The 23363-nt window shown below is 38.8% G+C and overlaps 1 protein-coding gene across 1 annotated transcript in view; it reads left to right on the forward strand.

Annotated features, from left to right (window-relative positions):
- LOC134006596 (gamma-aminobutyric acid receptor subunit gamma-3-like) overlaps positions 1-23363 on the forward strand; it is a 95084-nt gene that overhangs the window by 18553 nt on the left and 53168 nt on the right. The window contains exon 3 of the mRNA XM_062445521.1: positions 6911-6978. Within this exon, the coding sequence (XP_062301505.1) occupies positions 6911-6978 (68 nt within the window). The remainder of the gene's footprint in view (positions 1-6910; positions 6979-23363) is intronic.

Here is a 23363-nt window from a genome sequence, read left to right on the forward strand (position 1 = left end):
CTATGAATCACAAGACTAACTAACTGAAGAGTGCAGGCATGCAGCAGCGTTGTGTTTAGTGCTATTTAGCCAATGTTAGACTAATAACACAATGTACTTGAGAGGTGAATGAGGTAAACATTATACCTGCTAAACAATTATTGTGAGCACTGGACCACTGTGCCTAAATACAGTTATAGTGTTTGAACTGAAAAGTAAATTATTCACAGGTGTAACTTAACTGGTGAGGGTGATCATATTTGTTGACAATAGATATGCATTCAACCTGAGTTAAAGGTACATTTCCTAAAGTCAGTTATGGTAGAACACTGAAATTCCTGAGTGGCCCCACATCTGGGTTCAATCCCTAGCTGAGGGGATTCCACTGGTGGGAAGCCGGTGAGGGATAATCACCTAAGCCCTACCCTTTTCAGCTTAAAAGTGATTTCCACACTATTGCCCGATTGCACAATTGTTTAAATGTATTTGTCCGAACTGTCTGACCGAACTGACCGACTGTCCGAACTGTTTATGATCTCGTCAAAATGTTATCATTCACTGGCAATCTATGAAGTACAGTGAACATATTTTCAGTTACATAATGATATAACGACTGACTGACTGTATCGTCACCGCTGGAGGACTGTGACTGTAGCAGTAACAGCTTTTTCACGCAAAGCAAAGGCAATGTGAGCTGGAGGGATTCAACACATACTAACAAGGCGAAAGAAGAGGTCATGCATGACACAATGTGTGATTACTGTGGATGACATTGCCTGTACCAGTGCAGCAGAGTATGGAGTGATGGATTATAGTGTGTGCAGACTATACTCTTGTGGATCCATAGCCCACTTGAACTATATAACCCATGAGAGCAGAGGCTGTGTTTTTTTTGCAGACTGTATTTGTTCAACTGAAATAATCTTTGTTTACACCGAGTGATCAGAAAATGAAAGACTGCAATTCATAAATTATGCTTTCTACTTTCCTGAGAAGGTACAAGCCTATGTACATGAACATAGAAGTTAAGTACAATATTTTGGCGTGAAACATCCAATCCACAGGCTTACAATCCTACTATGTGCACTACTAAGAGCAGATGGAAGCTAAAGATTATGATGTTGAGAAAACAAGCGATCTGCTGCTTGAATCAATATACTTGTAAATTTTGGATCAGTTTTGCAGTGTTTTATTCATAAATATAACAAGCAAGCCTTTTAAATTGTATCGCTATGATTCCCCCCCTCTGACTTTTCCATGGAAACAGCAGCCGAGGCTCAGCTGTAATTAAGTATTTAAAGCTGTCCATCAAGCCAAACTGATGGATAAAACATGATTATTCAGAAGCAACATTGAGATAATTAAAACTGGTGGTCATAACTTAATCCTAAATAATTGATATATCATTTGTGTTTCTATGTGCTAATGAATAGGAAAAAAAGTTTCCCCAGTTTGTTTTTACCCCGTTTTCTTTTTTTTCTCTTTTTTTTTTTTTTAGGTACCTGCTGTTGTCATAGAAACAATACCTTTCAATGGCATAATCATTTTTGATATACTAAAACTTAAGTCAAAAAGTCAGATTCTGGTCTAAAATCAATTTTGACATATGACAGGTGCCTTAGGTTGGACAGAGTAGATCCATTGCACCTGTAATTATGAGCCTTCATAAAACAAGGTTTTTCTGATGGAATCGACTGAGGCAAATAGCTTGGATGCCTTCAGTCCTGTAGATGACTTTCAGTAAACATGACATGATGAAGTATTTTACAGCACATTAATTTCGAAAGTGAGACTGAAGATGTGAGGCGAACCCTAGGGATACCATTTGACAGCCTGCTGAGGCCTGCAGTACTCCCAGTACAGCGCTCCTTGGACACTGAACATATGGGAGTTGAATGGTCAGCTGGGATATGTGCATCTACGTGTACATGTGTCTGTATTTGCCGAGGCTGACAATGCGTAATGCATTTGTCATGCCAGCCAGGCCAAGCAGGCATAAAAAGCCCTTCTTCATAATCGAGCCCACAGGGTAATTCAGTAATACAGATGGGTCTTGTCATGCTTTTCTGAAAAGCAAGACGAGCAGGAGGATGAACAACATGAAGAGGAGGAAGAAGAATGTATCTGGCCTCTATGGATCACAGTCCCATTAGAAATGGAGAACTGGGTTGACGGGTAGATATGTAGGTGGAAAGTCAGGTTGACGTTGAATTTTTTCCTATATTGATTAGAACTCGAATTCTTTTCAACTTTATTTTTCTCTTTGAGAGATGAAAAAGAGGTAACAAGCTCTCAAAGTAGACTGCAGAGTATAAAAAAAAGAAAGACAGAAAGAGAGAAAAACATGTCCTGAATATTCAGTTTTACAGCGTTGTCATCGTTACCTATGCACCATCACACAAGAATCTGCCATGCGTTATTTGGACATATGTCAGGTCGGCTCAGTTTTTGTGAAGGCTTGTTTAAAAAGACTCACCCTCATTTCCAAAGAGGGAACAAATAATAGATTGAAAAAGGGCTGAAAACAATGAACTGTCGTACTTCACTGGTAAAGAAATTGTGTGAAAAGAAAAGGTGATTACTGTAACTCAGTCGACCATGCTGACTCATGTCTAGGTAAAACATATCTTATAGAGATTCAGAGTCATCAACTACCTTGTTCATCCAGTGTGATGTAAATTAAGAACAATTCCCTTCAGGTTGTCCCAGTTTCCAAATGCTGCAGCCCTGCATAGCTGTAACAGATCAGCTTACCGACTAATGTTTCCACTTCTGTGGTCTTTCAGTTGTCGTCATTTCTACTGTAAATGGCTCTCACAGGAGCGTTTTGTAGTGTCACCTATAGGTTTCCTCATGTTGTGTTTCCATGGCATAAATCTAAGAGATGCAAATCAGTTGGTTGGCGGTAATTGTTCAAAACATGAGACTATTGTTCAGTCAGTCAGAAACTGGAAGTGCGTCCTGGGGTTTCCCTGTTTTTCTCCCTCTCCGTTCTAGAATATGCACCAGCCTCTGACTACCCTGACTGAACAATGAATGCATCATATGTATTTCCCTATAATTTGGGCATTATTATGTATTGTCCCACATGCCTTTACTGCCAGATTTCCCCAAATGGACAATCACAATTTGACTGTGAGCCGAAATGTAGGCTTGATGCCCAGACATGGTGCCAGACAGTGATCAAAAAAAGGTTAGAGATGCTAGAAAGAAGCTAACAGGAAACCCTGCAGTGACTTGAAAATGATGAAAAGCAGAAATGAACAGAAACACATCTCTTCCAGGCACAAGGAAGGCATGGGGTCAAAATATTTTTCTTCCACCACAGATAACTTGATTCAATTACCAGTAATGTTGCATACTACTTGGCTGTGCATTGAAATGAAATCAACTCTCCCAGTATTTGCAGGTGGGAAGCCAGTGAGGGATTGTCTTATTGCTGCATTTGTGACTCCTATTGACTGACTGTAGTACTGCATGTGAGGACGCACATTGCTGCCTATGCCTTCTCCAGGACAGTGACAATGAACATAAAATAAACATAAAAATTACAAACAACATAAAGGCTACAACATGCAACAGCAACATTTACCATGTTCACCATCTTTGCATGCTAATATTTCCTAATTAGCACTAAACACATCGTACAACTGAGACTGATGGGAATGTTATTAGCTTTGAGGGATATTTAGTCATAAAGCAAGTTTGAACTTGGTGATGGCAAGAGATGAAAAGTGAGTGGATCACCAAAGATAAGATTCATCTTGGGGGGGACACACGATGTCTTCATTAAATTTCTTTCAAACCATCCAATTGTTGTCTAGACATTTCATTCAAAACCACAAATGTCAAACCGCTGTTGGCACAAGACCAAAAGTCAGGGGACCACCAAAGTCATTAGGATTGATTCACTGGACACCAATAATGTCAGTACCAAATTTAATGGCAATCCATTAAATAGCCTGGACCAAACAACTGACATTGCCAGCCAGAGCGATATGGCAAAAACTGTGACCATCAACTTCTTCACTGCGATGGCTACAATCTCAATAGGCAACATTTTAAAGTATTGTTAAAAGTGGATGCTGTATTTGTGAATGAATACAAATCCCCACTAATTTCAAAAGTGCTCTTGCATTGTTATCCCTCATTGTACAGTTGGTGGAGCATAACATGTTGCTGGAATTGAATCAACGCCTCCCAGCAGGCCTCCACCAACCAAAACTGTCTGCATCAGTGGCCCAGCACATCAGGTCCCTGGGGGACACAACATGCAGACACACATGAACACGCCCGCGTGCACTTGATTTCTGTTACTCATATCAACATCCCAGAGCACTCAAATTATAGGACTTGTGAAGATGAAGATAATTTAACAATATAGGCGGCCTTCAATGTCAATGAACCATAAACAACAAACAGTTGAAATGAATGTAATGTGGGTCATGGATTCATTAAGTGTCTCTTTTCATATGACACATCACATTATTAGATTACATGCAAATTGCCATCAGTTTATAGCTGTCTGTAGATATCCACATGAGAACCCTAATAGCTACCAATTACAGTCTATTCCTTTTCTTATCTGCTTTCTGATATCAACCTGTATTGGTACCTGGAAGATTTATTTGAGAACAACATCAATCTGTTTCATATTCATTCAGACACTGACATAACAAGCTCTCCTTGTTTTTCTACCGAGCAGCTCAACTGATCAAGAACTCAGGTCAGGGGGTTAAGTACACCTTTCCTTCAGGGAGAAAAAGGGTATAAACTGGCAAAGTTAAACATAATTGTGTGGTTTTTGAAGTTTATACGATCTGTGCTCCATGGAAGCTGTGCCGACATCTAAAAAAACAGGGCAGCAACAGCGCTTCAGTGTAACGCTTAATAATTTAATTGTACAGTGCAGATAAAAGAGGCAAAGGCAGTCACTCACAACAATGCGCTGAAGCCTTTTTCCACACTCCTTAAATATTCACAACAGTGCAGGGAGTGTATCTGTAAAATCGTATGTAGTGTATATCACACAACACTATTTTTGGCCATTGTCAAAAAGAGTCCACTTATACATCCTGCAGTGTTTCCACAACAAACCACTTGGCACAATGTTTAACCTTTGGCACGGAAAATGACAGTAAATGGCGATTTTGCCTCCTCACTTTATATCCAGACACATCTGAGCTGCCGGTCACGATGCCGCAAATTCAAACCAGCTATTATACCATCTTGCGAGGTTAGATGCACAAGAGCTCTCAAACATGCACTGTGCTTAACCTCATAATGTGTGTTGTAACCAAAACAACTCATAGCATACATTTAGACTGTTGTGTGGGGGGAAAAAAAGGTTTCTGCACTTCTTGTTTTCAACAGCACTCAAAAGGGAGAAAATTGCATACTGTATGTATGTCTATGTGCCATCGCAGAAGTGAAGAGCTGTAGTTATTGTCCCGTGACGTACAGAGCGAGAGAATGAGAGAGAAAACTGGTGACATATTTTTAAACGTGTTCTAACTGAAGTCACGACACCTTGTCAGCATTCATTTTTTGGAACATTTAATGGTTAATTGACCGGGAAGTCAATTATGCATTTCTCATCTATGCGGAAATGATTGATACGTTTTTAGAATGCAAATTTTCTAAAACATAGACAACAAATAAAGTGTCATTTGTTAGTTGTCTGCTTGGTTGTACCCTACAAACTGCCTTTTTTGGAGCTGTTAGTGGTGCCATTCAGATGCCAAAAGCATTGTATGCTAAAAGATTCAGCATGTTGTTGTAGATGTAGCTGTTGTAATGTTTTTCTTTGGCAGCTGTAGCAGGATAGCCACTTCAATAACGTGTCTAACTCGTCCTTTGTGGCATTGCAGCCCATATGAAAACTTAAATATCTTCTGAGGATTTATGAGAACAGAAATGTGCTCATAAGTTCTCATAAACATCTAGAAACATTTTGTTCCAGGCTATATAATCACAGGTTATGTTGTGGCCATGAGGCAACACATCATGTCAAACATCATCTATCTGGTGTGAGTGTGTGTGTTTATGTGTGGGTGTCAGATGTGTTAGGTTATTACTACTTTAGGAAAGGTAGTGAGAAAAAAAAAATCCAACAGTTTGCTGTGTAGATGGAAAATGTGCAGGATATACAGTACAATTGTATTGTGTATTCAGAGGAAATATATGTTGTTGTTTTTTTACATATAGACAATAGGGTAATGGTAACATGGCAACACACACAGCAAGAGCAATACATGGAACCAATGATGTGAGTTTTCAATGAAATGTTTGTTCACTAGCATCAATCATTCTCTGGCACTTCCTATAAGCATCTTCAAAATCGGCTATGTTGTCTGATGCAAGTTCTCACTCTCTCTCTCTCTCACTCTCTCTCTCTCTCTCTCTCTCTCTCTCTATTAAATAAAACTACACTTAATGAAATTATCTTCTCGGACCATTCAGGTCCAATGTTCCACATTTCTGATGCCTCAGACTTTGCTTCCTAGAATCAACCCAAATGTTGTTGCCAAGCAAAATTAGTTAAGTTCCTACATACTGACTGGAAATGCTATTAATTGCCATGGTAACAAGGTAACTGCTCCAGGAAGCACTGTGGAGCTTTTCTGATCTCTCAAAGTGTAAATCTTTCTTCTGTGGATAGATAAATGGATGGTTCTGCCTTCACGGAAGAGGAAATAGATTATTTTAATCATCAAGGTGACACTGTGAATGATGATCGCCATTGTTTTGAATTTGATTTGATCTTTGGCTACAGACGGCCGCTCAGGTTCAGTCACATCTAACTGCAGGATGAAAACATTGACAAATGACGAATAAAACTGAATGATTGTATGTATAAATCTCACATATGTACCAACTTCAATATGTGCAGCTGTCATCACTCACCCCTTCTACCTTCTGGCTCTTGCAGTGAAACCAACAGTCATCGATGTGGGAATATATGTCAACAGCATTGGGCCTGTGTCATCCATCGATATGGTGAGTGAAAAGATTCCTCTTCTTCTTTGTTTTCAACTCTTTTATGCCTCTCTCTGTGCTCACACACACACACACACACACACACACACACACACACACACACACACACACACACACACACACACACACACACACACACACACACACACACACACACACACACACACACATTTGTCCAGTGTCTGACATAAGCACATCATACATGAATGCTGACATTTCTCACAGTGTATTTAGAGGTCGTGTGGGCCGCCACAGATCAACCGGAGCTGTTTTAGTGGAGGAGGAATCCAGGAAAAAAAAAGGTTAGGACGCTTTGTTCATGTCCTGTGGATCAGCTCGGATTAAGCAAATCAGTGAGTTTAAAAATCCTGAAGAGCCACAGAGATTCTGCTATGAAAGCTCTCTGCTATCACGTTAGACAGCAGTTTGTGTGTCTGCAAAGAAGAGAGAACCTTCTGTCAGGCTCCAGCTTACCTTAAAGTGTTATTTTCTGTCAGTTTTATTTTTTCTTCCTGCTTTCTGTTTTTGCCTTTTTAGTAACTGGATTTTTCACATCAATTGAAAGTCCAAGAACAAAGTTCTAACTAAAAGGCGAGAAGGCAAAAATGGTTTTGGAAGAAGACCAGCTCAAAGATCGATGCATATTTCATTATGGACGCACAGATCAGATGCCATAAAACATCTGAAATGGTGAAACTGAAAGCTTGATGAGCGGTAATGAGAAAATAGCTACTTCTTAGACAACTGAAAGCATAAGCCGTCTGTTGTTTGGCCTTGAATCAAGTGCAGAAGACTAAATGGAGACAGCCTTTCATTATGTATATTGCAAAGGCCTTAGTCAGTTGCTGTCAATACATTCAAATATATGCATTTTTAATTTTGGAAATTTTTCTCTCAAACTCTCTAAGGGGGAACAAAATGCATCCCTTTCCTAATATTAACTGAGCTAGACATTATAATGAAAACATTTTATCTTGGAACTTACCAGATGTTGAGTTGCGGCTGTTGCCAGGCAACATTAAATATTTCCAGACATAAAAGCAATTTAGCCTCTTTTGCTGTCAGCACTAGCCTGCGACTTATATTATTTAAGATTAGATCTGCCCATTCAGAATTAGATTACAAAGAACCTTAATGATTTCAGTGACCGTGATGTTATTCCTGTACATTATGTCTGCATGTCTTAACCATATGATGTCATTATTGCTGCTCTTTCCCTGAAACAAATTAACTTAGTCTGGGAAATGATGCAGGCTAAAGGATGGGTTCACAATTGTTTAAGTCTGTCCTAAAACAATAGTCAGGGGCCCAAATGAATACTGACACATGTTTTTATAATTCCCTTTCAGTGGGTTATCTCCTCCATCACCTACATTGTTAGCGCATTTGAAGGGATCTTCTAATGGTCGGTATGAACAGTAGGAATGATTACACAGAGAAAAAAACAGTTTTAATGTTCATTTGGGCTCATTTGAATAATGTTTTAAGGCAGACATGAAAAACTGTGAACCTATCCTTTAATAACTCGGGGCAAGTGATAAAGCAAACTTGTTTATGGTGGTATAATCTTGTTGTATATCTTAATACAGATAAAGGTAACGTGCACTGCATTTTAAATGAGTGCAACTGTACGCAGTGCATTACTATGCAGACATTTTGCAGAGGCCATTTAAGTAGTCCTCCCAAAGTGCAATTAGGTAGTTGAACTCATAGTTCATTAAATTGTGTTTGTACTCTGGACTCTGAGGAGCCAGTCGGAGATGCACAGTCACTTTAGCAAATAGTGTGAACCCTATAGTCACATCCATTCCCATAACACAGAGTCACTACAAAAGGAAATGGAAGGGTAACAAAGGTATATTCTGTTGCGGAGCTATTGCACTTGATTGCATTTCATTGCACAGGTGTTGCTTGTGTATGTTGTGATTTGCACAATAAAAGAATAATGGATAGCAAACTGGTCATTATTACAACTGAAGCCCCTGCAGGGTGATTCAGCAATTAAATGGAAGGCTGTTGATAACAGTGCTTATTTTACTAGGGTGACTTCCTTCCCGCTGGATCCTGCTTATTACATGGCTGCTTACAAAAGACATCAATCAATTGACAGTAAAGATGAAACCGATACAAAAAGCTTTCATTACAAATTAAAGCCACTGGGAAGCTTGCATGGAAAAGCGGGACTGTCTGCAATGGTCAGCAACATCTTTCAGGTGAGGTTATTTGAAGTGAAATCAACAAAACAGACCATATGCTTTTGGCTAAATGTGAAAGAGAAGTCTGAACAAACAGACCAGATGACCTTTTACTGGTCAATTAGAATTGACTGCATAACAAAGTTGTGTAATAATTAAGCAAATGGACTATTGTTCTATGTTATTATCTTTTTAAAGAGGGATTTATACCAGGAACTTCTGACATACTGGAATTCATTCGAGGCTTTATTGGGCAGTCCAATTAGGAGTGTGTTACAGTAATCCAGGCAAGATGTAGCAAAGGCATAGTTGAGGGTCTCTGCTAGACATGGCTGCAGTTTGGGGATGTTTGTCAGGTGAGAGAGGGCAGTTTTAGTGAAGCATTGTAGCTTTAGAAACTAAAGTAGTTTCAGAAGTCGCCATGTTTGTCTTGGTTAAGCTCTGTTTTGTTGGTGGAAAGGTTGAGCATAGGTAGTTGATTGGTGATAGAGAAGGGCAGTTGGTGGTACAGTTATGTATCGTCGGCATAGAAATGACAAGTATGTCCATGAGGTCTGACTATGTGACCCAAAAGGAGGACTTAGATGATGAAAAGTAGGGGTCCCAGCACTGAGACTTGGGGTACCCCTTTGTTGACAGTTCATGTTTGGAGTTAGAATATCCAATTTTAACAAATTGCTTCCTATCGACGAAATAATACTTCAACCTGGAAAGGGAGTATTAGTGATGCCACATTACTCAAGGTCATGTAGGTGATGAAGATGCAAAAAATGATGATGATTTTATGTTGTCTGGTCTTTACCCTACAACACATTTTCCTCATTGTTAAACCATAAAAGTCCTTGTTGCAACACTGAATTCAAGCAAGGCACATTAGCTACTATTGTATCTACTATTCACAAGAAAGAAAGTTATATAGAGCAGGTTCAAGTACTTATGTAACATAACTTTTGCAATTACATGCATCTTTAATCTGAGCCACAAATGTTCCCCTGCTGGTGGTGTTCATGGCAGTACAACTAACAATGTTTGAGACATTTCAATCAGGACCAAAGTGGTGGATCACCAGACCAACACTGCAAGGCCTAGAGCCCCACTGCTAGCATGGCTAACACATTTAGCCCTTGAATTTGTTCCCACATCTAAATTCAAACCCTTTGAAACTGCTGACAGAGTCGAGCTGTTCCAGGATGTCCTTATTTCTATTTATAACTGCTAGCTATGCAAATTGTGTTTATTCTTGCATCTACTAAATAAGAAAATCCCATAATTTTATTTTGTACTCTGCAATACTGCAAATGTCCATCGTTACAAGTTATGTAAACTCTTTGCCATTGTTAAAATGTAAAGTGCATGACTCAAACAAGCACAAACACACACACACACACACACACACATTGAGACACACAAGCAAGAATAATACAGTTGTTGTTGTTGTGAATTAAAAACTCCTTCAGCTTGTAGTGGGTCAGTGGGGCATGGATGGGCTCGCTGTGGGAGCCCAAACTCTGTTTCATATAGAGAGCGGGATCCCGCTTTGACATTCCAGTGATTTTCCTCTCTGTAAGCGCTGATTGGCCTCACCCTGTCAGGGCCGATGCACTGTGGTCACTGGAATGTGAATCCCCATCTTCCCCCAGGGTTGAATGACTGGAATTAGTGCAAAGTTGCAAACTCTTTTATGTCCGTCTCTGCCTCTCTCTGTGCGCCTCGATGTTTCTTCCCCTTTTTATCCATTACTCTTTGGAAATGTTACACTGTCAGTGACAGAACAAAGAGACAAAACAACTGATTTCCTCAGTTTGGCCTGACTTTTTTTCTATTCACACCACACTGCACACGCTGGACCTGCACTTTTCCTCTTGCTTGAGTCCAATTCATCATGTGTCTTGGGACCTCCATTTAGCGCGCTTGTTCCTCTTGAACTAAATGTGTATCCCTGTGTTTGTGTGCCTGTGTGACTTCCACATGAAAAACCAGGTCAAATCCCTATGGTGTGTTAGAGGCATGATCTATATTGATCTCACAGACACACTCGACAACTGTCTCCAGTGCTGCAGGACATGGTCAGTGACCAAACTCCAGGAAGCTTCTCATCTGCATTTGAACAAAACACATTATCTTTCTTCATTTGCCCCAATGGTAATGGGCACTGGCTGGGATGATGCAATGGCAAATGGAGCTGATAGTAATTTAGGACATACTGTGATGAATGCTTGAGTGATTAAACAGCATTAGCGGCATTAAAGTTGAGTGAAAGTGCTGGGCTTTTATAGCTGGTGCTGGGAGAGTCGGATAACACCGCCAGTAAATTAACTGACAAAGATGGACACACTTTGACATCGACACTGTGTTCTTGTCATCTGTGCCTGAGCTGGTGAGTGGGTGGCTTCCTGAATTTTCGGCTTGATTATTGTCCATGCCAATGTGTACCCACCAAGCGTAGAAATTATAAGGAACACCTGCTCTGTCCATGAAATACACTGAGTATGTGAGACCAAGCAGAAGCGATGATTGCGCATTAATATCACCAATACTGAACCTACCTGAGAAATGAAATGGAGGAGATGGGTTACGGATGGTCAAGTCTTGAGACAAGCATGACAAGGAAAAGAACATGTGCTGCTGCAAAGCCCTCTTTACACGCTTTTGCCCAAATTCAATCACATTTTAACATATTGAGTCAAATAAAATATCAGAATTCATCTTAAAAACTACCATGTGTGATTTATTAAGCCACAACTAGCAGTTTTTTTGATAATTTTTTAGTCTGTAATATAAGAAAATTGTGACAAATGCCCCACATACAGTGGGGTTTCTCAAACCCCAAGATGTGTCTTGGTCTACAATCAGATCAAACAGAAATGCAGAAAATCCTCTCTTAATACATAACTTGATTATCAAAGTTATTTTTCTGATGTTTGATTAACTGATTAGTAGTTTCAGCTTTAGCAATTTGTGTTTGGTATCCACAAACATTTATATACTACTCATTTGCTTTATCAAACATGTTTTGAAGGGAACACATTTGCGTTCATAAGCAAGGTCTTGTTTAATTTTGATAATAATTTTGGCATTTCTTGAAAGTAGCCCACCAAACACACTATTTCCTCCCATTTGAACAACATGTGTTGAAACATTTGCTGGCTCCAAAAAAATCTTTGGCTCCAATTGACGCCCATTCAAAAAGCATCAACTTCTCTAAAAATACTAAGTCAATATATTTTTGGATACAAACCATTATAGTCTCAATCACTACATTCATGTGCTTGTGGAAGACTTAAACTGTAGTAGCTTTGATGTCTGCTGTGTGGGCGTTGAGTGACAGCTGTGATTGACGGCTCCGGGAATCTCCCTGATTTGGACTATTGTTGCAATATATTGGCGAGTTCAATGTTACTTGATTACATACTTTCACTGTTAGAAGAATTTAGCTAAAGGAGCTAATGTTGCAACACCTCACACTCCTTATTTGGAAGGTCCTGGCTCCAAATGGAAAATAAGGCGCGGACCATTAACTACAACTCCAGGCTTCGAATTGGCTCCAATGCAAACGATGGGTGATGCTACGACTTGCTACGTCTCAACTATGTAAAAACTACAGTACACAGCTGCGATAGAAAATGTGTTATTTCATGCAATTTTCTGCTTATAACAGAAATACAGATTACTGCCAGCCTTGTCCTTTAAATATGGAAAATGTCAACATGAAGCCTCTTGTGCTTCATCTCATTATTGACTGCTGAGTTGCCACGAAAATGCTACTTATGCTTCAGTTGCTAATAGCAGATATTGTGTAGAAAACATATGCAATACAGTGATAGTGAATGTTTTGCAGATTCTTTAAATACTAAATTTTGCTTTAGACTTTTCCTCAATGTGTTCACAAAGACAAGTAATCCAAAAGGCATCACGTTTCCAACAAGACACATATCAGGCCGGACTGGAATAGACAGCTATTAGCTCCAATGCAGATACTGGACATGAATCTTTGCCATGAGCCAAAAACGAAAATAATACGTCCTTTAAACATCGGTTAAAGCTCTTCACAGCCTACAACTGACTGAAGTGTCAAAGCAGATCATTTTCACCTACGAGGAAGTGTCAGTCAGCTATTTGCAGCCGTGTGACAGTTGTGTTGGAAATCAACTTTTTTTTCTTCTTTTTTTATTATCACATTCACAGCGTACTACATCCATTTATACAGAAACACTTCTACTGGAAATCGCTCAAGGCTTAATTGGTCATCACCTTACTATGTAAATCCCATGTTGATGTTTTATTTATTGCTGCACTCCAGTAGCAAATTAAGGGGGATGTAAAGATGAAAGGATGTGATATGACCCTCTTTTCAAAGGTGAAATGGCCGGCTATTGAAGGCCACAGCTGAGCAGGGTTGGAAAAAAGCAGACACACGCATGACACAAAGCTCATCTATATGCAGGAAGACGCCTACACTTATCAAGCATAATGTAGTGCCCTAATTTTGATTGTAAATGAGTGTAATGACGGCTTATGAAAGGCTTGACGGGCAGGTTGAAGTTGAAATTGAAACATGTATCTGGCAGCCCTTTTATGTGTAGCATAGCATCTTTACACACCATAATGTATGCACAATATGGCCCAAAAAAAAAAGAATGAATCTAAATATAGTTGTGAAAAGAAATAAATAATATAACAGGGGACAGTTAAGCTTAGAAACCTCAACTTTATTCAATGGTAGGAATTATTTAATTAATCTGTACGAAATAGCTCAAAGGTGTAATTAATAAAAAAAAATACTGGCATTACTTTAGCTTCCAATATTTCTCTCTTAAATGAAGATCCTCTTCAAATTTGTGGTGATTACTCTTCAAATCTGAGTGTCAAATCTGTCATTTCAGTGCCACATTTTAAAAAGCTTTTAAAAACCAACTTGGACTGCCATTTTTATGACCTCTGTGCGATTTCTACTCGATGGTTGTTCTTTAAAATGTCATTCGATTTCTCTGAGTGCTCCCTGAAATTCCTCCTGTACTCTGCACTGTTGTAGTTTCTGTGAATCGGTGAAGCAGCGTGTAACTCTTACTTTAAAAGGGGGCTGCGGAAAGTTTACTTACATAAACAGTCTGTAATAGAGACATAGTAGAACATATACATTTTGCTGTATGTTCTAATTCATATTTAACTCTGTCAGGTAAAAAACAGACACCCCCACCCCCACAGCTTGGTCTGGTGTGCACATTCTCAAACCGTACCCACACACACAAAACAAATGGACTGCTCCTAGTGATGCTGACTTGAGATTTGCAGCAATTATCCCTCTCTACAAAGCTATTGATCCATGTTGTTTCAATTACAGACCAAATCTAGCAACACAAATATTCTCATTCACACTAATTACAACTGTTGTTTTTTTATATACATCATTATGGTTTCATTAAGATCTACCTGAAAAACTCAGTAACTATGGATACAATAATTTTACTACTTAAACTGCAGAAATATCGTTTCCATGACACAACACATTAACCTCGGAATACTTAACCTTACTTAACCTGGAAATGAAGCATGAAGAAGAAGAAAAAGAAAGCATCATTCTCTCTTTCTATTTATTTTCCTGTCTTTCTCCTAACACGTCAGTCTGTATACATCTCTGGTGAGTTGAAAAGGATTGATCCATCCAGCGCAGACAGCGATCTACATTAGTCCACATAAATGTGTTTACATGAATAATCTTTGAAGAGATGTCATCCTGTGCCTACAGAAAACGTCCCTGTCTGACAGATGCAATTTTTCAAAGCAGCTGTGTGCGTACGTGTGAGTGTGTGTGTGCGTCTGGGCTGTTTGATTTTACAGTCCGAGACAAAAAAAAGCCGTCTCCACATGCACGCTGTGTCAGTGTGTATTTTCTGCGAGTGTGTGAGCGTGAACAGCTTTTGCGCTTTTTACTATTTGGACTGAAGTTCTGTTTTTTCTGCTTCTCTTCCCTTTCCTCTGATCACTTCTGCATATAAAGATCTTTTTCTCGTTGTTATTTTGTTTCTACTTCTAACATTTTGTTGGTTGAAGCTCTGCTGACGGAGGCAGAAAGTCATTTATCGAATCCTAACTCATCCCGAGATCAAGGTTGTCTACTGCAAACAGGAGCCAACCAAATTAGCCGACACTTGAGTCTCTGACATATCGACAATGAACACATTTATCATTCCCATAATTAATAGAAAAAAAGACAGACAAAAGAGAGCGACAGTGAGTCAGGAATGGAGATTATTATTCTGATTGGCGCGCCATCAATCGAGCGTAGCCTTCAGTCTTCTTGGCACACAGAATCCTGCATCTATTAGTCAGCGTGCACATTTTAAAGATGTCATTACAGACCCAAAACGCGAGCAGGTCACGGCGATGCGGCACAGAAGCTGCTTTAATTTGCTGTGATGGAATGCTGTCAGCTCACAGAAAATGTTTTAGTTTGTTTTCACTTTTCTGCAGACTGTGATAAGAAATCAACACTGTAATTATTTTTAATTGCCTCTAGTTAAAACAAAAAAACAGGACTTTTTTAAATGAATTGTCTTCATTCAAATATTTCTTAATGTTGCGAAATGAAGATTATTTTACAAGAAAAAGAAAAAGCCTTTTTGGGTTTTATGGGATATGAAATCCCTGCTATATTAAAAAAAAGTCTTATCTGTGTGAGGCAATGTGATCCTCCTTTCTCTCTCTTGGTTTGAGGACAAAGTTTATTCATTTATTTTGTTGCTTTTTACTCTTAATCAGTGGTGTTAAGTAAGTAATTACAAAGTGCTGAAGTACAAATTGTGTGCACTTTATTTGAGTATTTTTCCATTTGATGCTACTTTATATTTCACTACATTTCAGAGGGAACTACTATACTTTCTACTCCATTACATTTATTTGACAGCTTTAGTTACTTTTCAGATGAAGATTTGACACAAAGGATAATATAACAAGCTTTAAAAATACCTTATATTCCACTGTTATCATACTGTATATGTATGACAATATTTCAAATAGCAGGAAACAGGATATTCTGTTTGGGTTCTCTGAATTAGGCTTTATTTCTAATGTAGCATTTTCCATTTAAGATATGGAACATGCAGATATTATATTATTCAGGTTTTAGGAGCATTCGGAATATGCATCTCAATTGGGGTTTTTACCGCAGTTTGTGACACACAACCTCTTTCCTGTTTTCCCCTAGAGAAGGGAGGCAGACAGAGGAGAGGAATGAGAGGATAATGGAGAGTCGGGGAAAAAAAAGAGTGCGCCTTCTCCATGACAGGGACGTAGGGGGATTGGTTATTATCCTGACTGACGACTCGGTGTGATGCAGCAAAATCACTTGTAGGAAGCATTGAACAACCTAGATACTGGATGTGCCTGTGTCTATAAATGTATAATATCAGTCTTATCAATATCACTTATAAATATCAAGCAGCAGCTCACTAATGGTTTTCACCTCGCTGGTTTACTTCAGTGCCTGTGGGGATTTTGGGATTCCCATTCCCACTGGAGCATAGGGAAACCCTGAAAACTCTGCATTTACATTAGTGGAATATTCATTTTCATTAGCCATGTGAACAGCTTAGTAAGAATATTGTCTCTTTTGGAATAAGAACAAAAACTGGAATATAATGTGCATGTAAACGTAGTTGTTGTTAAAGATGAAACCAGTGGTTTTCTTACAAAAAGCAGTGTGTAGTCAGGCTCACATTTCAGATGTCTATGAGTTGTTACCAAATAATTTCATTTCAATAAATGTTCAAATGATTCAATATTTCAGCAAAAATCAAAGATTAGAGAAAAAGTCCAAAAACTAAAAAAACATTTGTGTATCAGAACTTTTTTTTTCTTTTTTCCTCTCCTATTAATCATCTCACCACCCCTCACATGTATCTGCTGACCCTTTGGAGGGGCCCCACCCCTAGGTTGGGAACCACTGGACTAAACTAGCTAACTGTATATAAAGTAGTGTAAACTAGCTCCACCTCCAGCAGCTACAACAGTAACATGCTGCTCTAACACTGATGCTTCACTATTAATAATCTAATGATGTCATATATAATAATATATCAGTCAGAGGACCAAACCACTACTTTTACTGTAATACTGCATACTACATCACTCATAATACTGCAGTACTATTACTGTAATACTGCATACTACATCACTCATAATACTGCAGTACTTTTACTGTAATACTGCGTACTACATCACTCATAATACTGCAGTACTTTTACTGTAATACTGCATACTACATCGCTCATAATACTGCAGTACTTTTACTGTAATACTGCATACTACATCGCTCATAATACTGCATACTACATCACTCATAACACTGCAGTACTTTTACTGTAATACCGTAATAGGAACGATCGTTTCCTGGATCTAATTTTGGCAGACAGGTTGAACTCCTGGCATCTCAATCAGAGCTGATGGGATGCTCTATATATCCTGCAGCTCCACTTATGTGATTAAGGTTGATAAAAACAGGTGTGCTTTTTGCATAAAACCTTACTTTAATGCTGCTTTGAAATGCATTTCATAGGCTGTCAGCGCATGCTAATCATAAATCAGCTGAAATCATTCCATGGGTGTCAAAAAGAACGAGAGAGTGTGAGAACAGGTAGAGAAAAAGTAAATTAAATAACGGTGTACGATGGACCCTTGACTCAGGAATTCTCATTCTTGTTTTACTCATCCAAGGTAATTTTGGTTTTCCCGACAAACGGCCTCAATCTGTAGCGCATGCACTTAAAGCAGAATGAAAGAAAAAGGGGTGCAACCTTGGTTCAAACACAAACAAGGGACGGCCTCACTGAATAATTGAGTCCATAGAGATTGAAGGACATCCTGACCCTTTCACTCGGAACAGAAGTGGAAGCTATTTTTGTTTCAAGAACACTTACAAGGAACACAAACACACACACACACACACACACACACACACACACACACACACACACACACACACACACACACACACACACACACACACACACACACACACACACACACACACACACACACACACACACACACACACACACACACACACACAGCAGGCTCTGATATACACACAAACTTCCATCCAAACTTCTATCAATCTATCTATCTTGTCTTATCTCTCTATCTATTATGTGTAAATGTGAACAGGTGCACACACCACACACACACACACACACACACACACACATGTGGGGATCGTATATCAAAAGCTCCGACCCTCTTTAAAAAAGGGGCACTGTGCTTCCCTCCCTCTGCTGCTCCTTTCATTTCTGTTCAATATTCTGTGCTCATTTTAGCTTTATGCACTGCTGATAATGTTAGTAAATCTGTTATGGGCTACTTAGCAGTACACCAGTGTTAAAGACTGTTTTATTTCATGGTACAGATATTTTTAATATCAGGATTATTTGATTTATTCAGGAAGAATAAAGGAAGATTTGTTCTCTATATTGAGATCTGTGGCTTTAACTAACTTTTAGGCCAGTGTTTTAGGAATTTCAAGACACTACAATGACTCCAAAGGCCACTAATAGGCATAAAATAGTGAAACTATACATCAGAATTTGCTCATGCTCTCACTTTGTCTAGTTAGATTTCTTGTGACAATGAGAACTGATTTACAATGGTCATATTTACAGTAATATTTCAGTAGATGCTTTAAATATTTGTGCCTTCCACATATTTATTTTGCACATGAACAGGTAGAACAGCAGGGGAAGACCGCTTGTGACAAGCTCCAGTGCTGGTTAGGGGGTGGTGGTGGTGGGGGGGGGGGGGGGGTTGTTATTGTTAGTGCGTCATACTTCTGATTCAACAGAAATGTTTCTATATGATGCGTGAAATGAACATCTGCACCTTGCTCTATTTATTCATGTACACCAAATTAAGCCCCAAACTACAGCATGGAAAAATCTAATTTAACAATACATTTAAAACAATTTGCAAGTTTTTTTAATCTACATAAAAGTGCAATTAATCTCAAAATATACACAGATTTTTAGTTTTAAAAGTTTAATTGTTGGACAAGAGTGAGATGTCTCCTACTTGAATACTGTAATACGATTGGCTACAAAATAGTTGTGACATCACAAATCCTGCTCATAGCTACACGCCTATAACTCAGTTGTAAGGTGAGCACAGAGAAACTTTCCACTTCCATTAGTTGAATGTTAAAAACAGCTTTCTAGTGTCAAACTGTGCACAGGGGGGACTTTAATTAGTCTAATTAGTAAGTTGGGGGCAAAGGTGCTGTGGCAGAATATATTAAACCACAAAAAGTGGGTTAGAACTTATTAGAATATTATCCTCTACTCTCCTTCCTCTGTTGATGTTATTTTTCTAAATTTCTATGATAAATGTGCCCAAAGTGTGCAAAATGTGTGTATTATTGGTGTGTCTGTGTTGCCGTAGTTCCCTCTGAGCAGAAATAGATGATGATTCGAGTCCACGTTGGCTACTTAATGCAAATTTTGTGGCGCGTACATTCATTATATCACAATAAAAGCTATGTGCCATGTGAGAAACATCAGCGGGACCTGCTCTGAATAATCCGAACAAAGCCACAGACAGCTTCTCAATCAGTCTGCCTCAAGATCCCCGACGCTGTAATCATTTTAACATCACTCACATTGTAAATCAATTCAAGAGACGATGACGAGGGCTTTCAAGATGAGAAAGATGTCTGTGTATTTGTTTGATGACCCTCGACACCCACAAGAACTATAATACGGTCCACTCATTTAGAGCCTACTTGTTGGGCTGAATATAAAGAAGCTCCTGTGAGGATCCTTCAATTCTTTTGCTCTAATATTTCAAATTCTGATTCTGTTGCGTTTTGTGGGAAAATGTGTAGTTTTTACATGAATTCAGACTCATCCGGTATAAACGTAGCTTTATTTCCACCAGGCCGACCAGGGAAGACAGCGATTGCCGTCTCCGCTCAGTTTTGACTGGATTTAACAGGGTAGAAGGTGACAGCTTGAACCGCACTTGTGCATTTGATACAATTCACAGGAAGCGCTCAGGCTGACAATTCTTTATCCTCGTGTATAGCAGAGAATTTGTGCTTTTTTTCCCCAGATGTCAAACATCACTTTAAAAGTGCCTTTTAATGTAGTCTCAGCGTGTGGGTGTGCATCTGAGTGTGTGTGTGTGTGCCGGTTTGTTTTTTTCTATAGCTTTTCTACGCTTGACCTTCAATGATGTGACTCATTTAGGTGCTGGGAGAGCGAGGCTGGAAATTCATAAGAAAAGGTTAGCTGATTGCAGTGCGGCAGGTCAGAATCCTTCGCCTCTTGCACCAAGACGGCATTAAGACGGCTTCATGAGTTAATTCTCAAAAATAATAAAAATGAAATGGCATTCTCAGTGTTCCTAATGACATTCCCTGAGGTAGATGAAACACTGCGGTGGTCTTGCAACACTGGCAATAAAAATTAAAGATGTATTTTCCTCTTACATAACTGTTACATGTGATCTTTTGAAAGGATGATACCTGTTGAGGGCGCTCAGATGAGGCAAACCTCCACAAACAGTGCTTCAACTGGTATTTCTTCAGCTTTCTGTGCTTGTTTCATACTTCTTGCAAAAACAGTGGACAGCTATCAATGAAAACCTGATCTCCAGACTATAATATTCTTTATGTGTTAGTTTCATCTGAGCCTGCAAGAAGGTTTACCGTGTAAAATCTCCCGAACTTCAAGTGCTTTAGAATGCCTTCACACCTAACCTGTGATGGTAGATATGTGATTTCAGCATGAATCTGCAACTAACAAATGACAGTAAAATTTGGAAATATGTCTTTTCCAAGTTCCGAGAGTCCATGTTATCTCTTCAAAATGTCTAATTTTGTTCAACCATAGTCCAAAACTGAAGGCTAATTACCTTATAATAACACAGATGATTAAATATTCACATTTGGGAAGCTAGAACCAATGAAAATCCGCTATAAAAAAGAAGCTTGAATGATTATTAGTTTATCAAAATTGTTGTTTGCAACTTTAAGTATATTTATGCAACGTTGTCCTTGCTCAATCAGAAAGTGAAGAGGAGTTAAACAGAGATGTGTTATAATTGGAGAACAGCTCCAACATTATGTCGAGAAACCCGCCTGGCTAATTTGCATATCAAGATCCAATCAAAGCCAATCAAATCCAATTAAGAAAACGAGAATACATTTTAATACCGGACGCAAATGCAAAGATCCACAGATCAGATATTATTATCCAGATACAGATCACGTGTTAATTCCAAGTGTAAATGTGTCCTTTGTTACACAAACTCACTGCCAGTCATCAGATTTTGATTCCCCCCCCATGTGGCTCCATGTGGCACTGATGATGCATGATGATATCACCAACACTCTCCAATCAATGAGTCACCCATTAGTCCATATGACTCCATGTTTACAGCCCTCCATGTGTGAGCCAGACAACAATGCACCATTTTTCCCCCCTTGGTTCAGACTAAATGAGCTGAGCCACAGGTGTTAGGATATATTATAGAAAATGAGAAGAAGAAAAAAACATTCATTGGATGTAATCCAGGGTGCAGAATCATCCAATATTGACGTTCTTATCTGGTGGCAGGTTTGTGAAGCGGTTGTACTCTTGAGAAAGCTCCCCAATTAATCCAAGTCGGAGTCGAGCGGTGAAAACGATAAAAACCCCTCCAGGGCTGTACAGTGCAGAGCAGAACAGATACACAAAATGCAGCAAAGGCAGTCGATTCCATCAGCCAGTATGGTAATAAGAAAGTAGAACAGGTGGAGTTGGGAGTTGGAGGTAGATATCAATAATCAGAGACAGTAGCAGGTGGAACAAAGAACAAGCAGCAGCTGCGGCAGCTTGTGAGATTATAAAGGCTCGTATTGATTAATAACTACAGGATCAATGAATCGCATTTTTGTTTCCACTTTCTTCCTCCTCCTCCTCCAGCATGTCCTCCTCTCCTCATTACTGTCCCCCTTCACTTTCCATTCCATCCAACTGTTTCTTCTCTAATCTAATTCTTCTACTTTTACCGTCTCTTCTTTGGCTTGTTTCGCCCTCAAAATCAATGCAAACTGAAATTTAGCGTTTGAAGTGAAACTCTTATTGGTATATAAATGAATTATGAGCAGTTTGTAGTTGATCCACTATTCCTAAAGCATGGGAGAAAAAAAAACATGACTTTTTCAAAGAGACTAAAACAAATCTTGATGGTATCAGAAAAGGTTTAAGGGCATTTTGCTCGTTTGAAAAAGACAGATTATTAAGGTATGTTGCTCCTTAGACATATTACGTCTTTTTGTTTGCTTTATTCAATGTGTATGCTTGTATAACTTTCTGAACTTGACTGTAATAAATGGATTTGTTTCTTTCATTTAAATGTCAGACCATAACTAACATTAAAAATGTATGTGTGATGTATTTTAAAAACAGCCAGTATAATATACTGTCCTGCTGTGAGTCATTTTCTAACTTCACCTGTGATTGTAGCTCAGTCTATTTTAGTCTGTTTCGTCTTGATTTGAGCTGATTTGAGGATAAAATGGTGCATTTATCACCGCAGAGCCACAGCAGACCGATAAATCATGTCCAAAAAATCCCACTTGTATTTATTTTCCTCGTGAACTCACAGATCTCACCTGACAGCCTGTTCTCTTCAGTTTAATCAGATGGCAAGTGAGCTACGACGGATCACATCAGCTCATCAGTATATAGAGACAATTAAAAAACAGCAGACATGATGGTTTGCACAACTCTAGAAAAACACACTTTGCAGTATTGATGAACTTTAAATATCTCAGCCGTCTGTTAGAATTATTCATCAAACTAAAAGTGCACTCTGTAGCTGACAACTGGTTAAGTGTAAATTAAATAATGATCAACTGCAGTAAACAAAAGATTAAGGCTGTATTTTAAAATTAAATATCCATACATCTTCTCATTGCTTAGGTGTTCTCTCAGTTCCTCAATGAAAGTTGCTTTAAATACCTAAAACTCTTAGTTATTAGCTTTTAGCACCATTTAAGCTCCTCATCAACCTCCATCTTCAACTCTTTGGAGGCATTTTCACCTAAAGTAATAAAAATTGGTTTATGTTAAAATGTTACAACAATGAACACAAATAAGCCATCACCTGAAATTCAATTTTAAGCAATTTAAAAATAAACATATATATTCTGTGAGGTTT

Source organism: Scomber scombrus, chromosome 24, assembly GCF_963691925.1.
Source record: "Scomber scombrus chromosome 24, fScoSco1.1, whole genome shotgun sequence".
NCBI lineage: Eukaryota > Metazoa > Chordata > Actinopteri > Scombriformes > Scombridae > Scomber > Scomber scombrus.